Source organism: Accipiter gentilis, unplaced genomic scaffold (assembly GCF_929443795.1).
Source record: "Accipiter gentilis unplaced genomic scaffold, bAccGen1.1, whole genome shotgun sequence".
NCBI classification, from domain to species: Eukaryota; Metazoa; Chordata; class Aves; order Accipitriformes; family Accipitridae; genus Astur; species Astur gentilis.
In genome coordinates this window covers 1,250,699-1,273,064 of record NW_026060956.1, presented here as the reverse complement: position 1 = coordinate 1,273,064, position 22,366 = coordinate 1,250,699, and the positions used below count along the sequence as shown (strand labels likewise).

Sequence of the window (22,366 nt, the reverse complement as noted above, 5' to 3'; positions counted from 1 at the left end):
AACCCTGCAACTCCCCCAGCCCAGCATCCCCAAACACTGGGGCCCCCTAAACCCCAGGCACTCCCCTAGGATTGAGACCCCCAAACCTGGGACCCCCAGACCCTTGGAGCCCCCAAATTCCAGAGCCCCCAAAGCCTGGGGATCCCTCAACCCTGGAAACCCCCAAACCTGGGACCCCAAACCCGGGACCCCCTGTGAGGGACTGAAAAGGTTAATGTCTCCAACATTGTGGTGGGGCAAGTTCTGCTTAAGGACATAACAAGGAACTCTGCCCAGCAAGGAACCACAGGTGAAAAGCAGCCCATCAGCACCCCATCAGCAACAGGAGAGGGAGGGGAAGGCATGCTAGAGGGGGCACAGCTCCCTGTTCTCATATGCTGCTCTTGATGTGCTGAGCAGGGCAGCTCACCATGCATGGCAAAAGATCACATCTGCAGGCAAGGGGAAGTTAGTCCCCCAACAACCCCCAAGCCCACAGACCTATTTCCCAAAGGCTACCTAATTAGCATAAGGAGTTTGAGTGCCCACCCAAAGGAGGGGCAAGGGTGATAAAAGGACACACAAACTGAAGCCCCAGGTGTGCAAGCCCACTGCAACCAGACCTCTCAGCTGACTGGACCCCTCGGCTGACTGAACCAGTGCTGGCCCCAGGACTGATGAAATCACCTTCTCTCTCCCTCTCCCTCCCCTCCCTCCTGCCCCCTCTCCTTTTCCATGATGCCTACATCTCATCACTTTAGGCATAAACAGTTGACCAAGTCTGGGACTAAGAGCAGATCCAGCTGCCCCTAGGCTCCTCTTGGAGAAGGAGCCTAGAAAGCAAGGGGGTCTGCTCTGAACCTCGTGACTCAACAGGAGGGCTCTCCTCATTGTCTTCCCTGAACTGATTCCCAAATAAGCAAGGCCTGTAGCGTATCTTTGGTGATGTATGGTTATCACATGTTAGACAGTTTGCCAACATAGTTTCATGCCAATTTTTGTTGCGAGCATACGAATTCTTGCGGTGAGCATGCCAATTCTTGTGGTGAGCGAGGAGAAGTTGAGTTTTGTGAGTTAAAGGATCCCTGGTGTTGTTTCACCTTAATCCTGACATGGGAATCAGCAAACCTGAGCCATGGTCCTGAGAAGTTGGGACGTGACACCCCCTAAACCCTGGGAACCCCTCCCCTTTAGCGGGGGAAAGACAGGGAGCAGCAGTAACCGGCTGACCGTACGTGGGTGGTGAGGAGCAAGAACAACAGAGAGGGCTAGGGTTTTAGAGGCCTCTGGTTTTAATGTGACCTCAAATCAGAAGCGTCTTCCATCAGAAGCCTGCACCAGGGCCTGCGAGAGAGCTGTAGCCATCACTGATGGAGCCGCCGCAGTAGCCATCAACAGAAATGATAAGACAGTGTACCATTCCGTGCCTCAGAAAGAAAGAAAGGCCCGACTACAAAGGTCATAATGACGGAGCTGTTTAATGAGGTAACTTCGTTGCCACCCTTCTGGTGTAAGTCTATCTGTGGCAGGAGTCTGCTGCCCGATAGGAGTCCACTGCCCTGTCCGTGTTGGCCTTCATGCGCGCTGCCAGGCGGGAGAACGTCCGTCCACTGGAAGTGCCCTCCAGGCTGAAGAGGTGCTCCAGTAAGCAAAGACAGCAGCTCTGCCGCAGCAGCCAGGCTAGCCTCTTCCTCCTGCCACACGAGAGAAACTGCTTGGCCCAGAGGCTCTAGCTGTGCAGTGCTAAATGGGACAGGGCCGGGGGAAAGCAGGGCGCAAGGAGGGAGGGAGTGTGGGGCTCTGCCGTCCCCTGGTCTACCCGCACGTGGCTCCTTACTGCCTCGGTCCTGCTAAGGCCTATGTGTCAGGTTCAGGGTGGCCTCAAGCCTAGGCAGGTTGGGCCGGGATGCCTGGGACCAGGTGGGAAATGGGCTCTTCCTCCCCTGGCTTCTCAGTTCTGCTTCTTACCGGGCCTCCTGCGGAAGGGAGGATACTCTTCTGCCAACAGAAGAGGCACACGGCAACTTTTCCACCTGAGACTTGGCAAAGGCTCCAATGGAGGTCCGGGGGAATTGTCTTCCGAGCAGGCTCAAAGCCTCCCTGAGCATTTTCTTTGCCAGCTTCACGTGCCCCATATGCCAGCAGACCTGCAGAGGAAAAGGGAAACATCCTGATATGGACTAGTTGCCCAGGAGACTGCAGGAATCTCCAAGTGGCTGGAGATGCCAGGGATATCCCCTGCAACCGCGGAAGGCATCCAGCTCCGTCCCCCGGGAGATCCCTCCAGACCTGCCCGTCTCTTACCTCCCCTTTGAGGCTGAAGAAGGTGGCCTCTTCAAAGCAGGCTATCACATCTGCTTTCTTCTCTAGCGAGTTCCTCAGGACCTCCGCTTCGTTCAGCTTCATGAGGGCCTTTGCGCAAGCACACAGAGAGCAGGTGAGCGTGGGTGCAGAGCCCATGGCCAGCCTTGTCCTCCCTCATCATTGCCTCTGGCATCTGTCTTAAGAGGGCCTGTTTCTCCCCCTGGTGACGCCCGCCCAAACACAGTCACACTGTCTCAGGGCACAGACAGGCACCAGTGATCCTTCAGACTGCCTCCCTGCTAATGCCCCTTGCGCTAAGGGCACAGTGCCTTGTGTCTCTTGCCGCAGAAGAGGCAAACCAGAGGAAAAAGTCAGGGTCTGACCCCAGCATTTCCCTTCCAAGGTCCCGCAAAGGCATGCCCGAGTGCAACGGCCAGGCAGGCAGGCAGGCCTCTGGGCACAGTGCGTGCTGGCAAGCAGGGCAACTCACCATGTAGCTGTTGGAGACATGCAGGTAGGCAGCCGCAGACTCCAGAAGGTAGTAGAAGGCTCTGGCAGCATCGCCCATCGCCATGTAGTGGCGAGCCAAAGGCACAAGCACCGATTCCACGATGGCTTTGCATTCACATGAGCATGTACCGCTGTGCTTTCTGTCGGTCTTGCTGGGCAGCTCAGCTGTCTGTTCACTCTTTGCCAGAAACCGTCCTGCCACACTAGTCAGAGGACGGTTCCCAGGAGAAGAAGAGAGCAAAGAATACACAGGCATCACCCGTACTGCTCTTTCTCCCCACAGAGATGGCATCAAAAGCCCTTTTTCAAAGCGGAGCACGAGGCCATGGGCACGTATGACCCGTACAGGTGCTTTGTAGGTAGGGAGAAAGACAAGCTGGGCTTTCTGTCACCCCTTCCCACAGGCAAACCACCCGAGTCCCCGGGGCAGGTTTTCCCCTGCAGATTTTGCAGTGCTACTCTGTAGGAACTGGAAAGCAAGGGCTGCTCCAGTGTAGTGTGATGATCGCTCTGAGCCCACAGGCTTCCTCAAGCACTCCCTCATCTCCATGGCCATCTCCTCCCACCTCCCACCCCACAGAAAGCCTCTTCCCTAAGCTGCAGTCACAACTGGCAGCCAAATGGCGGCGCTTCCTTTGTCTCCTCTGGACACCCTGAGCTCACTGCCTTCCAAAATCGTCAAAACCGTGTCTGCTCACCCAAAATCCTCCTCCAGGAAAGCCTGCTGCTGCTGCAGAGCACCTGCAGCATCAGGAAAGAAAACAGGGGGTTAGACACCTCCTCACATACCCCAGGGGAAGAACTACTCTCCCTCTCCCAGCGGGCTGGGGATCACAAGGATCCTTGCAAGGGCCACGACACACTGCGGAAAGTCTGCAGTGGCCATCCTCACCTCCTGGGCTCGTCCCTAGCAGATGTCCTCCCACCCCATCCCCAGCACAGCCCCCCTGGGGTCCTGGAGGGCCCAGGCTGTGAAGCATGGTGCACAGCATACCCTCAGGGGCGTGAGTCCTGTCCCTCTTCAGCTGTTCTCCTGCGAGCACCAAGGCCTCCCAGCTGTGAGGGTCGCCCTGCTCAGCAGGGCCCTGACTGCTCCCTCCCTCCTGGCTGCTGGTGACAGTGAAGCGGTGGAAGGCAACAAAGTCCCCTTGGCTGCAGCTCTTGCATTTGTGCGCGTGCCGCTCCAGGAAGGCGGCGCACTTGCGGTGCAAGGCGACCCGCTGTCTCTCGGGCCACAGCTCGTAGGCAGCCTCCCGCAGCAGTGGGACACAGAAGACCAGCACGCCAGACTGCCGCTCCGTGGTCTTCTTGCTCAGAGAGGGTCTCTCCACACCTGCAGGGCAAAGGGCCTTTGCATCAGCCTGAGCTGGGGCCAGGGCTCAGGGCCATCCCAGCCGGGGCATGAAAGTCATGCCTTGGTGAGCATCCTTAGCAGCAAACCAGCGCTGCTGCACACCGAGCCTTGCAGGACGAGGCAAAAGGGCCCGCCTTGCCTTGCTGATGCTAGCACAGCCCTGGGGACACAGTGCTCAGCTGTGCTCCAGACAGGAGCTGGGGATGTTGCCGCCAGCCAAAGCAAGCCCCGGCCAGTGCTTTCTCTCCGCTCCTGGCAAGGCAGTCCCCAGCCTCCTGAGCTTCCCCTGCTGCACCACAGGGGAATCAAAGCTGAATAAAAGCCTCTCAAAGGCCCTGGGGCACTTTGGAGGGCATCTTTGATCCGGATGCCGCAGGCAGCTGGGAGAGGATATCGGTGATGGCACATGCCCTCCCGTGCCTGCGCTACAAGCAGCACTTGAAGGCAGAGGAGCAGAGGCACTTGGGACAGCTGGTGGGAGCGCAAAGCTAGCGTTCTTTGAGATTGACTTGCAAGATCTTTGAACAAGCCATCCCGAACCGCCATGCCTGCCTGAGCTCCACCCAGCCATTACTGGGGCGGAGGGGGGAAGTGCCCCATGCCCTGGCGAGCCCCACCAGGACACAGCTGGGAGCTCCCTTGGCCTCTTCACTGCTACCACTTACCACTCTCTGCCTGCCGAGAGCTGCCTGGCCCCTTGGCAGGATCTCGGACATCTTCTGGCACCTCTGTGGTTTTCAGCCACTTAAGGATGTTGTCGCTCACCAGCACGTCCAACAACCAATTCATCTTGTGCCTGATGCCATGAGGAAATATGTGTGACAGCAGCTGGGTGGTAAACACTGGCCCGATGACAGCTGCAGACTTCAAAACCGTCTGCTTCAGTGGCTTTATCCGGTCCAGCTGGGCCAGCGCAATCTCTGTCAAAAAGAAGCAACACCTCTTTCTCTCTTGCCTGTTCCCCATGCTGAGGCCGGAGAGGCTGGAAAGTCTCAACACATGAAATGGGGTGGACTTTGGCCTCTTCTCCTCGGCACTGCACCTGCTGGGCAATTGCAACCCAGGGCAGGCGTCTTCAAAATGGCTCCGCACCTGTTGGAATCGCAGGCCACAAGGCCTGGGAAAGAGCGAGACGCTCAAACAAACACTCGCCCACCTGGGGTGAGGAGGGCAGGATCCAGCAGGTACATGCGTCCGTGATGCGCCCTACCAGATCTGGAGTAGGGTTTTGCCCAACAGCGCACACAGAAAACACAGAACCTTCCCCACCGCAGAGGTGGACTCAGAGCTCCCCACAATGGCTCTCTTAACTTGGCCAGACAATACTATGCCTTTTGTTTGGTTTTCTTTTTTTTTTTTTGGGGGGGGGGGAGGGGGGAGGGGGCGAGGGGATGGGACAGAACAACGTAATAGCAGGAATGCTTTAGCATGACGTTTCTTCAAGGTTCATACAAATGGCTATGGCTAGAGAGGAGGGACAGTCGTTGACAGCTCCCCCATCCAGCTCCCCTGGTATGGGGGGATTTCCGTGCCAATCCACAGAAAAAAACAATGGATTTGGTTTGGATTAAGTGCCTTGAGAGCGCCGTTAGCTGGGGAGCTTAAAAAGAGAATAGCGAGGGCAAAGTCGGATCACAGCTGAGTCAGCGGCAAGTCAAAGACTTTTCCCAGCAAAGGATTTGCTTCTGTGAGAAAAGGGAGCCATTCTAGTGTTGCACCAATAGCCTTTTCTCTCCTGCCTGCTGCTGGAAAGCAGCCAGCAGGCTCACAGCTGGTTCACACCCAGGAGGGGAAAATGGCTGCCCGCAACCCCAGGCCTGTTTCTGGTCGCACTGGAGCCACCTTCCCAGCAGAGCCCCCAAGCTGAGAGGGTGACTCTGCAGCACACAAATGCCTGGCCTCCCTCTAGCCAATGCCCCGCGAAGGGGCCCCAGCACAGCCGCGAGCCGGCAGAGCGGCTCTCGGTCCCTCACCTTTCAAGGTGGTGGGCAGCACCGTGTTCTCCGGGTTCACGTCTGGTCTGATGAAGCAGACCGTGCCATCATTCCCTGCGCTGGAGCTCGAGGTCGCTGTGAGGGGTGAAGCCTCAACTGCAGAAGCTGGGTGGAGCAAGAGAACACGAATAAGGCAATTTGCAAAGTAACTTGCGGCTTGCAATCGTTTCAAAATTCACCTGAGATGGGACAAGTCCCACTTCACATGGTCCAGTGCAAGCGCATAGACCTGCACGCGCTGAACGTGGTCATTAAGCACAGCAAAACAGGTTCCCACTGCAAGCATTTCTTTGCATAGCCCTCCCAGAACAGGCAGGTGTTCTGCCTTCAGACCAGCTTTCCCAGACAGCCCCTCAGTCAAAGCTTCTGGAGTGCCTAGGGGGCAACTGAATGCCCCGCGACAGAAAGCAGCAGCATTGCTGCCTTCCACAGGGCTACCTCCACAGCCAGGGAAATTGCCAGTGATCATGCAAAATGCAGCGTCAGCCCTGGCTGTTCCCAAGGCCACAGCACTCTGGCTGGCATGGCCCTCTCGGTGGCATTGCCACCGTTTTCTTCCGTTACCAGCACCCTTGTGGGGATTTATGGGTTTGAATTCAAGTTTCCCAGGCCCGTCCCTCGCCTCAAGCTGGGGTTTGTTCTCAAGTGAGCTGGCGTTGGGCCAGGGTAAATTACGTGCCCATTAGAATGCCTAAGAAACACCAAAACCGCATGTGCTCTGGAACTGTTTCCCCTGTGTTTTAGACCTCCAGCCTCCCCCCCTCCCCCGCCCCCCCCAAAGAATTTAGGCCCCTCCAAGCCACCACAACTCGCTAGCCCCTGCTTTGGCTGTCCCAACAGCAAGGCACGCAGGAGCCCACGCATCCGCCAGACCACGTTCTGCACTGCTGCAAGATCTGACTCTGCCCAGATCAACGGGGGAATGATGGGGCAAGACTGTGCTGCGGAGAATGCGCCGCAGCAACTCGCTAGTCAGCAGCAAAGGTGCTTACTGATCAGGCTCTCCCAGTTGTCCTCTGCTTTTTCACCCCGCCTCCGGGTGCGGAACAAGAGCATGTTGTTGCAAAGAAGGCAGCCCAGCAGCTCCTTGCAGTAATACGGGATCCCCGAGCTTCTTTGGATCAGGAACCTGGACAGGAACAGACGCGGCAGTGACCACCACAAGAGGAGTAAAGTGAAACACGGTTCAGGTGGGTGGCGAGTCACTTGGGCAATACAGGGTAGCCAGCATCTTTGTCACAGCTGCACCTCGCCTTTGAATGGGACAGTCCTCTGCTGGTTTGGGCTTTTGGCCCCCCCCGAACCTCCGGCCTTCGCTGAAGTCCATGGGAAAAGAATTGCGGCCAACGGCCAAAGCACAGAGCAGCGAGCCCTGTCTTTCCTCTCCTCAGGAGCCTAGATCCTCTCTGGCAGCAGGGCAGGCCTCTGTCCCAGGGAATCTCCCCCACAGCCTGGCCACCTAGACCAAGGCCTTTTCACAGCCCAGCCACACTTGGGCTCGGGACTCTTCCTCCCTTCCTCTCTGTGCAGCCACGAAGGGCTGACACTTCCCACGCTCCGTGTCTCGGCAGTGGCCCACTCTCAGCTCACGCCTGCCAGGATGAGGCATAACAAGCAACCCACCTCCTAGAGTACTCGCTAGAGTCGGTGATGCTTCTAGTGGCCCTGCGCTCCCTTTCCGGGGGGGCTGATTCCCGTCTGTGGTCTGCATAGGTTCAAGCCTTCAGGAGGAGCTCCCCTGCCTCCAACTTACCTCGCTAGATCCCTGGAGATGCTGTCCACTCTAAGGTTCTGGCAGACCTCCTGCACCACAGCTGAAGGTTTCAGCTCATCCAGATGAAGATAGGTGATTTTCTGGGGCATTGTGGTGTCTGCTGCAGCTTTGCAAAAGCCCTCTGTCCTTGCGTAGCCCGGCGCCAAGCTCATGACCATGAAGCAGGAGACATTTCGGAGCACGGGTGACATGATACTCCAGGAGGCAGGGTCGATGAAATGGGCATTGTCGATGACAAAAATGCCAAATTCTCCTCCAATGGTCTGAAAAAAAGCAGGATGTTCTGAGGACAATCCAGTGGAATCCCAAGTGTCTTGCAGGGGAGGAGACTGAGCCTCTGTCTCTTGAGAGGATGCTCTGAAGTCTCTCCCCAGCTGCTTCCCTGCTCAGCAGCTTACTGACTCAATTTCTTTGAGATTTTAAGGTCACACCTAACACCACCTGACCTGCAGAAGGAGGCAGCTTGGGCAAGGGAATGCAGAAGCCATTGCTCCTTATCCAGGGTACACTTGACGGGAGGAAAGTTATGGGGTGTGTTTGTGGGGCTGCGTGGAGGAGGGTGGATGTGGGGGTGGGGGGTTTCTCAGGCCCTGAAGGGCGATGGCCCGGGCGTGTGGTCCTCCCAGCCACTCACACTGCTGTGGTGCAGAGCCTGCAGCCAGCAGGCTTGTTTTCCTTCTCTGACCCAGGAGGAAGGAAGGAAGGAAGGAAGGAGAAAGGCTCACCTTCTCCAGCACTTTTGCCCAAGTCGAGCGCAACTCCTTTTTTCTTTCAATTCCACGCATCTCGCGAACCTTGTCCGAAACGGGAAACTGGCCAGAAAAGCAGAGTCAGGCAGAAGCATCGCTCCGGGGCTAGGCACATGAACCCAGCAAGCAAGACCGCAGAGCAAACTGCCTCTGCTGGCCTCAGCACCTTACCTCTCCCCAGCACAGGTGCAAGGAGCCACAGTGGGGGCTGCACCTGGAGCCCAAAGCAGAGGCCCTCTGCTGAGGGTCGCTGGCAGAGCTGGGGCTTGGGGGTGGGCTGAAGAGCTGGTTCTCTGCCTGTAGGAAGCTTGGGCTGGCTGGAGCAGACCACTCGCCCAGCACCAGCCTCTCTCCAATGCCACTTCCAAGGTGCTGAACAAGGCACCAGGCACCGCCAGATGCAGCGCAGGACATGAACTCACCCTGGAAAGGGAGCCCCCCAGGGCCCAGGAATGGGAAACCTGTGCTACCACCCCCATGATTCCCACCCCCGAGCTCAGGCACTCCCAGCAGCGCGCCCACGCAACATCAGACCCAGAAAAGCTCATGAGAAGGCCTTCTCCAGGGCCAGAGAGGCCTCTTGCTCTCACCTCGACAAGGAAAATGTCATTGAGGAGACAAAAGCTGCTCTCTTCAATTGTCCCTCGGAGCTTTGTCTGCAGCGTGCACTGCCTGGCACCGCACGGTTCACTGTCCTGGAGGCCCAGGGCCCTGGCCATCAGCGTACGGATGGCAGAGAAGGACTGCCTCACGTTGACCTCTAGCAGTTCCATGGCAACTACCCTGCCGTGCAAAAGCAAAGGGGACTGAGATCCCCAACAGCCCAAGCCTTCCAAGACAAAAGGGGTGCAGATGCCCTCGGGGGGGTGCTCGTCAGCCACTCGTCTCAAAGTGCTTCCCAGAGGAGGCCAAGCTTTTCACTCCTCATACGAGAAAGGGCACAGAGGGGCAGTTGCTGCCAAGCCCCTGGGAGAGCCGGCTCCAGACTCTTGTGTCTCCACAGCGCCGGCCCAGGTCTCGCTACGTCCCCCCTGCAGAGGAACTCACGGGGCTAAGGGGCAAGGATGGAGCAAGTGGTGGGTTTGCCTTTGGGCTCCAGACCTTAGCAGCCTGACTCCCAGACCACAGGAAGGCTTTTCTGCCCCAGTGCTCCTTCTGGGAAGGAGCAGAGGGCAAGCAGGGCTTCCGAGACAGGCCACCCTGCTGTCTGTTGCGTCTGGAGTCAGATCAAAAACATTGGGCTCGGGCTCTTTCCTTCTATCTGTGCCTGGCCCAGAGGTGAAGGAGGAAAGGCCATGGCTCAAGAAGCCACCTCCAACTCCCCAGAGGTGTAGAGGCGGGAGCAGAGCATGCAGGTGCTCCTAGGGAGCGTCTCCAGGAGGCCTTCTCGGGAGGCTGCAGTCCAAGGGCCAGGCGCACCGGCAGAGGGGACGGACTGTTCTATGGCTGCCAGGTGATGGGCAGGGGCAGCATCCCAAAGCTAGAGGTCAAAAACCTGTACCTGTGGCCAGCAGCCTGGCCTAAATAGGCCAGTTCGGTAAGTAAGTGGCTCTTTCCGGAGCCCATCGTGCCCTCAAATGCCAGGATGTGCCTTTGTCCTAAGTCCTCATAGGCTTTCAAGCAGCTGCCAAAGAGGTCAATCTCCTTCTCCCGACCTGTGAAGACAAACAAGAAAACCAGCTGCTGGGTGTGCTGAAAAGCAGAGAGATGCCGCTTTGGCTGGCACCCTCCACCGCAGTTCCCTGTCCCGCCACCACTTCCACCAGCCTGCCTGCAGCCAGGCCTCCTTCCTGCCCACTCATCCCAGCTTTTTTACCTCTGCCTTCCTCAGAGCGGCAGCGGGCCTGCCTGCCCCACAGTGCAGCTTCCATGCCTTCTTCCCCGTCCCGCCACCCTCTGCCCTCCCACAGACACAGAGGTTCAGCCGGCCCCATGCAACTCCCCGCAGTGATCCAGCACAAGAGTGGAAGAGATGATGCGAGTCGCTGCAGCATCTCCTCGCTGTAGCATGAGCCACAGGGCACTTCCTGGGAGCTGAGGCAGCATCCTCAGTGTCTTTTGGCTGGGCTAGAGTGAATTTTCTTCAGCGATAGCTCCTACGGTGCTATGGTTTGGATTTGTGACCAGACATGGGCGTTGATAACACAACGATGTTTTGGTTATTGCTGAAGAGCGAGTGCTTGCACAGCGTCAAGGCCTTTACCATTTCTGACGCCGCCCCGCCAGCGAGCAGGCTGGGGGCACACAAGAAGCTGGGAGGGGGCACAGCCACGACAGCTGACCCCAACTGCCCAAAGGCCTATTCCATACCATATGATGCGGTGCTTGGCAAGAAGAGCTGGGGGAAAGAGGGAGGAAGGGGGGATGTTTGGAGTTACGGCGTTTGTCTTCCCAAGTCACCGTTACGCATGATGCAGCCCCGCTTTCCTGGAAATGGCTAGACACCTGCCTGCCCATGGGAAGCAGGGAACGAATGCCTGATTTGGCCTTGCATGCTTGCGCAGCTTTTGCTCTACCTATTAAGCTGTGCGTATCTCAGCCCAGCACTGTTCTCACTTTTAGCCTTCCGATTCTCTTCCCCATCCCGCTGGGGGGAGCGAGTGGCTCTGTGGGGCTGAGCTGCCTCCCGGGGTTAACCCGTAACAGGGCCCAAAACCTCCAGCAAGACACCGAGGGATTAAAGGCACCCCGTGGGTCCTGACATTGCCATGTCTACGCCCAGGTGCTGCCAAGAAAGGATCTCTGAGGAGTACAAGGGGGAGAATCCACCACCGGAACTCTCCCTCAGACTGGCAGAAGGCAATCGCTTTCCTGATCCCAAAGTCCGGGATCAGTTTAGCCCCCAGGCGTGAGCAGCTCCGTAGCTGAAAGGTACCTTCGTACCAGGTCTGGAGCACGGCAAGGCAGCACCAGGCGCCTCACCCTGCTTTCCACCCCAAAGAGGTCAACCAAGTAGGGGCCGAGAGAGGCCGCACTTCCTTAGGGCCTCTGCAGCAACACCATCCCTGGCAAAAGCTTCTCCCGTCCCAGCGTGGCACTAAAAGTTACCAAGGGGAAGAAACTGGGCTTCAGAAGAGCAAGGCATTCTCCACCTACCCAGTAAGGGGGTGTACTCTGACCTCTTCTTGGCAAGACCCATGCCAAATATGCTAGAAGCAGGGGAAAAGAAAACACAAGTCAATTAGTTGGTGAGAAGCCAGGGGACACAGAGAAGCAACCTGGCATGGAGGGGCAGGATGTGCTCCTCGTGCACCTGCTTGCCTTTCGAGCAGCATGTTTCCCCTGTATGCACCCCCACCCAACGTTCAAGCTGCACGCGAGGACAGCTTCAAGCATAAAGAAGCCCAACAGCCATGGCAGGACAGGAGAATGTATCAAGAGTCCACCACCAGAGGCCAAACCAAGAGAGACACCGGAGACATGTGAAAGGAGCCAGGGTGTGCTGTTGGCTAGCACACGCTGGCCAAGGGAAACAAGTGTCTTGGAAAGGAGGACTTGTGTCACTGAACGGGTTGGGATGCCAAGCACCTAGCACCTTTGGCTCAGCTGCTCCTGTAGTTTCCAAGAGATGGCAATGTTAACATTCAAACCGTCATCCAAAGCGAAGGTCAAATCCTGGCCCAGAGGAAAAGCTGAGGTTTCAGCAGGAAGACATGAGGAAGGGTGTCCCCATGGTCCACATTTCCCCATGGGAACCAGGCTGGCCCAAAGCTTCCTGCTTGGAAGCGGCTTGTCCCAAAAACCTCCTTGGGTCAGCATTACCAGGGCATGTGGTGGAGCAAGCACAGCTGAAAGCCATTTGGACAGAGCCTGCAAGGCCAGGTTGTGTCTGCCAAGACAGACAAACCTTCCCCAACCCTGTGGCTTCACTCCCGCTCTCTTAGCAGCAGGAGACAGCAGGGGAGAGAGGCAAAAAGCCTCCCGCACCAGGGCTTCTGACCGTCTCAGCCACAGGCAAGGGAGACCAGCTTGGTCTCTCTCTGCCTAATTCCTCTTTGCTGGCCAAGGCTGCACCCTTGATGCCACAATCCCCTCGTCCAGCCCTCTCGGAGGTCACTCACCTCTTCTTGGTGATCCCAACATATTGATAGACAGTGCCAGGATGACTGAGGCCTTTCATCTTTTTCTCCGGCAGCTCCTTGAAGTAGTAAGGGGGCAGCCGAGAGGAGGCGTAGGTCACTGCATCACAGGACACCAGCCCAGGGTAGTGCACCATCATCCGGGCTGCCAAATTCACCTTCTGGCCAATGACTGCCAGAGAGAGAGAGAGCGTGCGAGAGCGTGCGTTGACGTACCCGTGCGACCAGCCCCGTGGCGCCCTTCCAGGCCAATGGCTGCCTCACCTCCAGCACAGGCCAATCCCACAGCGGGATCAGCAGAACCCAGGGGAACAAACGGCCACAGAGCCCATTCTCCTGCCACGGGCCAGGACCCGCACTGCCCGGGCCGCTCCTGACCGGCTGCTGGGAAAGCCCGCTCCCAGCCTGCCTTCCTCTCCCAGAGTGCTATGCTTAAGCAGGCCCACGCCAGCCTCCCGCGCCTCAGACACATGCCTCCTACCTGTGTATTCATGCCTCAGAGGGTGGCCGGTGACTCCGCAGAACACCGTCCCACTGGTAACTGCAACAGACACTGCCCTGGCACACAGGGAAACAGTGCAGCTTCAGCAGCGCCCCAGGCGCAGTCCTGCCCGCCCAGATTCATCCCTTCCCGCATCTCCCCTCGGCGCTAGCCTGCCATCCTGTCCTGCCAGCGCGGGTCCCGGGGACGTGGAGAGCTCAGGGGCGCAACATACCCACGTTGCAAGGGACAAAGGACGGGGGTAGAGCGCATGTGGGATGTTTTGGACACTTCCCCTGAGGCCACATTCCCTGAGCTGCAACCTGCAGGCGGCCACAGCCCTCTCATGAGCAAAGAGGGAGGGAAGAAGGCACCCACGATGTCACTGCCTGCGATGGCAGCAACCGGAGATCAGGTGGCTGGACCCCATCCCTGTTCATGGGCCAGTCGCCCAGAAGGGCCTGCCTCTGGCACCAAGGAGCCTCTTGCCCTTGCAAGGGCTCGTTCCAGCACGGTGGCTAGCAGGGTGTGCTTGGTGGGACTCTGCCTGGCTGCCGAGGGCTAAGTCCGGGGCTTGCCTGCCACCTCTCAGGGCACTGCCTCCTTCCTGCCAGGGACAAGGCAGAGCAAGCTAGAAGACATGTCTCTTTCTGGGAAGGCCCCTTGCGCTATCCCAGGCAGCATGCACCCCCACCACACACTCACTCTATTTCCATGAGCATCGTGGAGCAGGAATTGAAGATCTGAATAGCACTCTGCAAGGCGTGAATGCTCTCATAGGGCAGCTTTTCTCCACTGAGGCCAAACACACAGAGGAACATGCAGCCCTGCCAAGGACGGATGCAGCACATCTTGCTACAATGCCTAAGAGGGAGCCTCTCCCTCTTGCTCACCGCCCACCCCCTCAGGGTGGGGGGAAGCGATCGCTCCCACACACTCACTTTGTCAAACAGGACGATTTTGTTGATTTTGCCTTTGTGAGGACAGAGGATTTCTAGCATCATCCTGCTGGCATCGTGGATGAGGGTGCGGATGTCCACTGTGCTGATTCCTGCAGTCAACTGCAGTTGGACGAAGAGGCTGGTGACTGGCCGTAGCTCAGAGAAGAGGTCCAGCGGCACTCTGTCATCAAGCTGGAAGACAAGAGCATGATGGCTTCACCCGCCTGCTCTCCCGGGGGCTTACTCCCCATACCAGATACCGAGGGAGAGCAGGCATACTGGCAATAGCAGGTACTCCCCGAGGAAGGGCTAAATCCTCCTCTCCGTGCAAATGGCGGGCAGGCTGCCCAGCCTGTGGCAGGCAGATACCGAATCATTAACGCAAATGACAAAGGAGAGAAAGGTGCTCCGGTACCACCCCATCCTGGGACGGCTATGGACATGAGGGGCGACCCGCAGGGATGCTCTGGGGACTTCAGTGCAACCTCTCCTTTATCCCTCCGCCACGACCGCAGCGCACCCAGAGCCATACCCACAGAAAAGACAGGCAGACAGAAGTCTGCCTCCCACCACCCGTATCTCTCTGAGGACAACACACGCAATGGTGCAGCACCAGTGCCCCCTGGCTCAGTTTCCCCGCGTTGTCTTCTCAGGGTGCGTTTTCTTCTCTTTGTCTGTTCTCGTGAGAACTCCATCTCTGCAATGCACCACTTCCTCTGCCCTCCAAAAATGCAGTGGTGGCCTGCACCCCAGCAGCGGTGGCCTGGACGTACCTTCCCGAGAGCAGCTCCTGACATGTACTTGCTAAGCATGTCGTACGCATTAGCGCCACCGGGCAGGAGAAGAGCAGGTCTCATGGCACCTGAGGAGAGAAAGAGCAGGTGGTCGCAGGGAGGACAAGACTACGAGGTGTTGGAAAGCAGAGGCTGGCACGGGAAACGGGGGAGAAAGAGTCTTCTGTGTTTGCTCATGTTGCCACCTCCAGATGCTCACGGCAGTGCTGTCCCCTGGAGGGAGAAGGCAGCAGCAGCCACTGCCCCAGCTGATGCACGCGAGGGCCAAAAGCATGAGTGCTAGCCGAAAGGAGGAAGAGGGCGCAGGTGGTTCCTCTCTGGCCCCTGAAGCAGCCAGGCCCCACCTTTCCAGGCAAGCCGCGAACAAGGTGAAGTTGGCACTCACCTTCCCCTTCCAAGCGCTGGCTCCTTGGGTGTCGTACAAGCTTGCGTAAAGCGTCTTGGCGTTCTGACCAAGACATCGGATCCATGCCTGTAACCTGGAGACACACGGCGTGAAGGCACTGCCACCGGCCTCCCCAGGAGTCCCAGGGGACAAAGCCTGCCCTCCACCGTCACTGCCCAGAAAAGGGGAGAACAAGCCCACCTGGCTGGATGGGACAGCAGTGCTTCCTCAGAAGCACCGGAGCTGGGCAGGCATCACCCAAGCATCGCCCAGCTGTCAACAACAGCGCCATGACCCACAGAGGACATTGCTGGTGGGGCCAAAACCCTCCCAGTGCCTCCCGACCCCTCAAACCAAGCAAGCCCAGACCACCGTTACCCCTGAGAGGGAAGGACAAGAGCTTCAGCTGCCCACCCACTTCCACAGCTCCAACTCTCTCCACACCCAGCTCCTCAGCCTTCTGACACCTCCCTCCTTCACGTCCAGGTCTGGGTCCTCAAAATGGCTCTACAGGCCATGCCACCCACCTACCTTCACAGCTCTTTTGCCTGTAAGGCGCCTGGTCCTGAGCCGCTGCTGCTCACACAGCTCCCAGGAGGTGGCTGAGAGGATTATTTCACCTGCATTCGCAAGCTCTTCGGCCTCACAAACTTCATCCAGGGCCTCGCCACAGATCAAGAAGTACTGCCGCCTCCTGTCTCCGACTACCAGGAGGTCCATGGGCCCTGCAGAGATCCCTGGTGAGAGAGAGAGGGAGAAGCGGCACTGACACAGGGAAGATTTTGAGCTCTACAGCCCCCAGCATCTCAGCTGTTCAGAACCTAATCTGAAGCCCAGTGGGGAGACTGGCGTTATGGAAGACGAGGCATCCTCCATCCTACTCAGGGGCATACTGACACAGGTCCCTGAAACGGGTGTCTAGAAATAGACAGTGTGTTGAGAGTGCCGGGTGTCTTAGCCAGCAGCCTGCCCAGAAGCCCAGCAGCCTGCTCAGAAGCCCAGCAGCCTGCCCAGAAGCCCAGCAAACCAGGCGGGCTTGACCACTGCCTGCTCTACTAACGTGCAGGCAGGTTGTAGCTGTCTGCTTGACAACACACACGACAGCCTGCCAAAGCCCTTCCCAGAGCCATGTGCAAAGCAGCTCCCCTTTGCTCTTTGTGAGAGGCAGGGGAGAATCCAGCAGGGCAAAGGATGCAAAGCTGCCCCCACCTGAAAAAAATGGAAAGATAACTACCTCCCACAGACATTTGTGCTAAATCAGACAGTCGAGGACCCTAATACTTGATCTGACGCCCGCTTTGCCTTTAAGCTTCCTCTGCATCTGCAAATGCACGCAAACCCAGCCGGCCTGGTCTCCCATCCCCGCCCAGACTACAGCTGGCCCCTTAAATGCTCGCAGGAGGTGCTTTCCTTTGGCACTAGCCCCAGGACGGATCCCCCCATTCCCTGCCAGCGAGAAGCACCCCGTGCCACAGCGCCCGTACCTATCTTCAGCTGGATCTTCTGACCCACGTGCGTGTCACGATTCCCATACTTCCTCTGGATCTGCCGGCTACATTGCAGCACCAGGCTGATGGTCTTAGCCAGCTCCCGGGGTGGTGCTCTCCACAGCACCAGCACAGCATCCCCTGGGGAAAGTGAGGGAAAGGGAAAGGCTCTGCTGAGACCTGACTCTCCCCGACCTGCGCTCAGTGGCAGGGACAGCAGAAACCGGCCGACGCGCTGAGGAAGATGGGCCTGTGGGAGGGCATCGTCCTGGAGGGCCAAACCCTGGGCACCGGCACACCTCTCCTCTCCCGGGCCAGCCACAGCGGCCGACAGCCGGCAGCGCTGGCACCCCCTGCCCCGAGCGCTCCTCTGCAGCTGCAGCACACCAGGGCCTCCTCCTCCCCTCGCAGCCTGGCAGCCCGAGCTCCGCCATCACCAGGGCCTCCCCGCCCCTCACCACCACCCCGACACACACCTTTGGCTGCGCTTTCTCGGGGGTCTCCTCCTCTCAGTGCTTCCTTGCCCCCCCACCCCCAGCCCAGGGTCCTGCCAGCAGGGGCAGAATGAGGGAGGCCACAGCCCTTGCCAAAGCCAAACCGGAGGCAGGCAGGCCCAGGGAGAAAGAGAAGCCTGGAGAAGGGGGGGTGCGTGAGTGGCCAGGAAGCTGGCTCAAGGTGCTGCACAGAGCCTCTTGAGAAGGAGAGCACAGCAAATGGCCGCCACAACAGTTAAATGCTGCAGGTCAGCACACGTGGGCATCGTCGTCCTAAGTACATACCAGCAAACTTAAAGATGTCTCCTCCAAAAGTCAGCACCTCTGCGGACAGAGAGAAGGAAAGGAAGAGTCATGGGGACACCTTCTTCCAGAAGCCACAGAGCAAGCCCCTCTACCCCGAGAGGAGCACCCAGGTGAGGGTGCACCGTGGGCCACAGCCCAGGAAAGCACCGCTCTGGCCTGCCTCCCGGGCTCACAGGGGCCACAGCCCTGCTACGTGCACAGCAGGCACGGAGGCAGGCCTGCGAGCTGCCACCAGATCTCAGAAAGGTGGAGGCTGGAAGGGACCTCTGGGGTCCATCTGGTCCAACCCTGCTGCTCAAGCAGGGCTGCACAGAGCCAGCTGCCCAGGACGGTGGCTACATCGTTTTTTAATAGCTCCAAGGAGGGAGACTCCACAAGCTGCCTGGGCAACCTGTGCCAGCGCTCGGCCACCCTCACAGTCAAAAAGCCTTTCTTGACGTACAGAGGGAACGTCCTGTGGGTCAGTACGTGCCTGGGGCGTGGCCTCTGCTCCTGACACTGGGCAGCACTGGAAAGAGCCTGGCTCTGTCCTCGTTGCACCCTCCCTTCGGGTTTTAGACACATTACTAACATCACCCCCCAAGCCTCCTCTTCTCTAGGCTAAACAGTCCCAGCTCTCTCAGCCTTTCCTCATAGCAGAGATGCTCCAGACCCTTCACCATCTTTGAGGACTCTCTTGCTTTGCTCTGCAGGGGCTGCCAAAGAGGTGGCCACAAATGTGCTCACGGTCAGCTTAGAAGGGTCAAGAAGTCCCGGGTGAAAAGGCGCCCGTGAGGGTGTCACAGACACACACAGACACACATATATATATCAGCGCCAGCATCCTCGGGTCACTTGTGCGCTGGCACTTGCTGGATGCCCCCAGCCTGCTCTGGGCACTAATGCATCACTGAGCCGGGTGTTCATGCCAGAAGCACAGAGGAAGCTGCTGAGAAAGCGGGTGCCTGCTCAGCCACAGCGGGGAGCAGAAGGGACCTGCGGCCGTCTTGACTCACCAGGAGGCCCTGGCTGCTCTTGCTGTTCCTGCAGGCCACAGAAAGCCCCAGCCCTTGCAAGGAGGCAGGACCAGGCTGCCCAGCATGTCTACCCCCACCCTCCATGAGCAGCCTCACGGCCCGATGCCAGACAGTCCCGCAGCACGGCTCTTACCCTCCAAAATGTCACACAGGCAGGAATTGAGGGTTTGCGCCAGCTCATCAGTGCCTCTGTCTGGGCCGGCCCTCTGGATGAACTTCTCTGTCAAAGCAGTGAAACCTGTAACAGGGACACCCAGAAGTCAGGAAATGCCCACGTGGGACGAAGGACCTGGCAGCCAGTTCCATGCTGCCCGGCCCGACAACCTGTAGGTCACACCTTCCCACGTGCTGGCTCAGTGCTGGTGGTGGCAGTGGGTGACCGCCCAACATAACCCGTCCCCCTCTCTTTGGGCATCCCAGCAGAACACCTCAGCAGTGACAAGATGGCTCTCTCCTCTGTCTGGGGAGCCAGGGCAGGGCTCCAAAGGGCCTAGCGTGTCCCAAAAAGGCTCGTGTCCGTGGTTGCTCCTCCCTGCTCACCCCACCTGAAATATCCGCAAAGAGCAGCACTCCTTGGACAGCCTGAACGGGACTGATAATCTTGAGGCAGTCCTCAGCAATGAGACTGGGGAGAAAAGCTGCTGCTTTCTCCAGCTGTGAGTGGTAACGGTTCCTCTCCCAGGCAGAAGCCATCATCAGCGCCCTGTGGCACACGGGGTACCTCAGGAGAAGATGGCCGTGCCCAGCTGGGAGGACGAGGACCTCACCACACAGTGCGAGTTGCACAGTGAGCCCGGGGCCTCTGTGCGGGACTGGCCCTCTGCCCTCACGGTGGTGGTCACAATCACCTGGCAGTGACCTCCTCCGTAGGTCATCGCTTACCCATCATCTGTCCTCAAGCAACACAATCAGCTAACAGCGACATCGTCTGTATGTCATCGCCTGCTGAGCAGCTGCTGCCGTGACCCAGTCTCCCTCCTTGACGCTGAGCCAATGACTCGGAGGCAGCCAGCGCCACCCCACTTCTTGGAGGACAGTGCCGAAGGGAGGCTCGTGCAGCGACCCGTCGCTGAATTTGCAGCTACCTAACTAAGGCCTTGCACCCTAAGAATGGGTCTTTGGAGGCTCCAAATGAGGCTTCACACCCTAAACGAGGAGCTTGGCCCCTAAAATGAGGCTTTGGGCCCTCCAAATGAGCATTTGAACCCTCCAGACTGCAGACTGGATCCTAAAAAGGAGACTTTGGAAGCTAAAAACTGAGGGTTGGGGCCTGAAAATGAGCCTTTGCACGCTGTAAATAAGGCTTGGGCCTCTACAGCGGAGGCTCTGGCCCTTCCAAATCAGACTGTGAGCCTTCAGAATGATGCTCTGGGCCCTCAAAAAGAGTCTTTGCACCTGAAGAGTGGGGCTTGGAACTGATGAATGAGGCTTGGACCCTAAAAATGAGGCTTTGGACCATAAAAAGGAGGTTTCCGAGCCTAGAATTGAAGTTTTGGACTCTAAAACAGAAGCTTTGGGCCCTAAAAGAGGGGTTTGGAGCATAAAAATGAGGGCTTGGAAACTCAGGATGCAGCTTGGAGCCTCAAAGCAACTGGCTGGATCCTAAGCATGATGCTGCTCTATAAAAATGAGATAGCTGTTCCTGTGCACGTAGCACCCCTGGTCCTGCCCCTGGTCCTGCCCCTGCTCCCTCCCTTGCCCCAGCTGCCCCCGGCCCATCTCTCGCCTGTTTCTCCTGAGGCCGTTCAGCCTCTGCCCTCTCCGGCAGAGGAACTGGGCCACAAGTGACATCACAAGCATCTGCACAAGCCAGGTTCCTGGGCCTGCCCTATCGGCAGTGACATAAACACCACCACAGGATCCTAAAAATGAAACTGTGGCTTCTTCAAAAAAGGCCGTGGGTAATGAAAGACAGGTTTGGACCCTCCAAATGAGGATTTCAGCCCTCAAAAGCAGCCTTTGTCACTGCAAAGAACGGGGGAGATGCTACGAATACGCTTTGGACCCTGACAACAAGGTGAACCTATTGGTTCTTCTATGGCCCCCCGAAATGAAGCTCTGATGCCAAATACAGGGCTTTGGGCACTACATTTGAGGCTTAGAGCTGTGAAAGGCGGGTTTGGACTCTCTGAAGGAGGGTCAAGGCCTTAAGAGTGGGGCTTTGGGCCCTAGAAATGGTGCTTTAGAAATGAAAATGAGGCTCTGAACCCTGAAATTAGGTTTGGGGCCCTCACATGATGCTTTGGTACCAAAACCTAAGGCTTTGCACCCTAAAAATGGGTCTCTGGATGCTCAAAATGAGGCTTTGGGCCCTCAAAACTGCAGACCGAATCCTAAAAATGAGCCTATGGTCCATGAGAAGGAGGATTTCGTCCCTAAGAAAGAGGCGTTGGAAGCTAAAAATGAGGCTTTGGGCCTGAAATGAAGCCTTTGGACCCTCAAAACGACGCTTGGCACCTTCATAATCAGACTTGAAAAAGTCGTTACTCACAGGATGTAGTCCTCATCACGACCATCACTCTTCTTGGCAGCAGAGGGGAAAGCTCTGGATGACAAAGGATATCAGGATGCACTCCAGAAAGAAAAGACCAGTGCAAGAAGATCCCCGTCACCTAACTGCAAAGGAGTAATTCTAGCTCAATGAAACGGGTACCCAAAATGAAACACACAGAACAGCATCCATCACTGAAACTCTTTCAGTGTCAGTTTTAACTGCTGCGGATCTGCCGGCAGACAAACTTACTGTCACAGGGCCCCAAAAGGAGTACTAATGAGCAAACAGAAACTCTACCCATAGCCCATATCTGTCTAGCCTGTAAAGGTAAAACAGCTCAGCCTACAGCTCTGAAGGTATGGACCAGTTCATCCTTACATCCTGTGTCTACCTGCTCCGTGATCTGTCTACAAACTGAAATCAGAATCACCTTTGAAAGAGGATGGAACTTGGGGGGAAGGGGGTTGAAAGGAAGACATTGGTGGAAGAAGGGAAAAGTGTAGGCACGCAACGCAAAATGGAAGGAGCCAAGTTATCCCACAGACCAGCTCGGGCCGACTCCCTTTTGCTGGCAAAAAGCTGTGCAGCTGGGAGGAAAAAAAGCAGACTTTGGTGCTGGGATGCACACAAATGTCTGAGTTCAGCTCTGAAACAGCAGAAAAACCTTGTCAGGGCTCCTTTCCACTGTCCTGCTACCTGGGTGCATGCTGCAACTTCCTTGTTTCCCTGAAGTCCTCCCAGACTAACAGGGACGTGGCACCTGTCCAGACCACGTGCCACGACGAAGGAACGGTTTTGATCATGAAGCGGGTAGCAGATAACTGCATCTGCAGAAGCAAAAGGGCAGCCACGCCTCAGCTTCAGAGATGCCCAAAGCTGCCCCAGAGCAGCTCCTGCTGCTGCCCCGAGGGTGGCCAGCCCTGAGCCAGGGTGCAGGTATCTGAGCAGGGATGAGGTGGGAGAGACTGGAAAACAATTCATGGAGAGGAGGCGATGGAAGAAGGTGCAGCGTATGTGGCACCTGGGATTAACTGGCACCCTCGATGTTTCATATCTGGGTCAGTACTGTACTTGCAGATGTGTTATGCCACAAGCGGGGGTCGGTACCCGGTGCGCAATAAGCCAATCTTACACGCAGAACCGAGAAATTGGTTTCTTTCATGTCTGCGCGGAGATGGGCGCTGGGGGCTAACTCCACAAAGCTGGCACACCACACCAAAGAAGA

General features: G+C 57.4%; 1 protein-coding gene across 1 annotated transcript; it reads right to left on the bottom strand.

The window, feature by feature from the left end:
- Positions 1–1,495: 1,495 nt before the first annotated feature.
- On the bottom strand, positions 1,496–19,522 carry LOC126037214 (adenylate cyclase type 10-like). Its single transcript, XM_049797479.1, is given in 26 exon segments — positions 1,496–1,673; positions 1,948–2,126; positions 2,284–2,391; positions 2,774–2,988; positions 3,788–4,126; positions 4,813–5,067; positions 6,121–6,237; positions 7,134–7,270; positions 7,895–8,178; positions 8,641–8,727; positions 9,255–9,447; positions 10,166–10,319; positions 11,761–11,813; positions 12,726–12,915; positions 13,225–13,301; positions 13,930–14,051; positions 14,166–14,357; positions 14,939–15,027; positions 15,345–15,438; positions 15,876–16,081; positions 16,829–16,972; positions 17,611–17,649; positions 18,781–18,885; positions 19,193–19,355; positions 19,357–19,368; positions 19,415–19,522. Coding segments are annotated over 26 exon segments (3,840 nt in total).
- Positions 19,523–22,366: the final 2,844 nt, after the last annotated feature.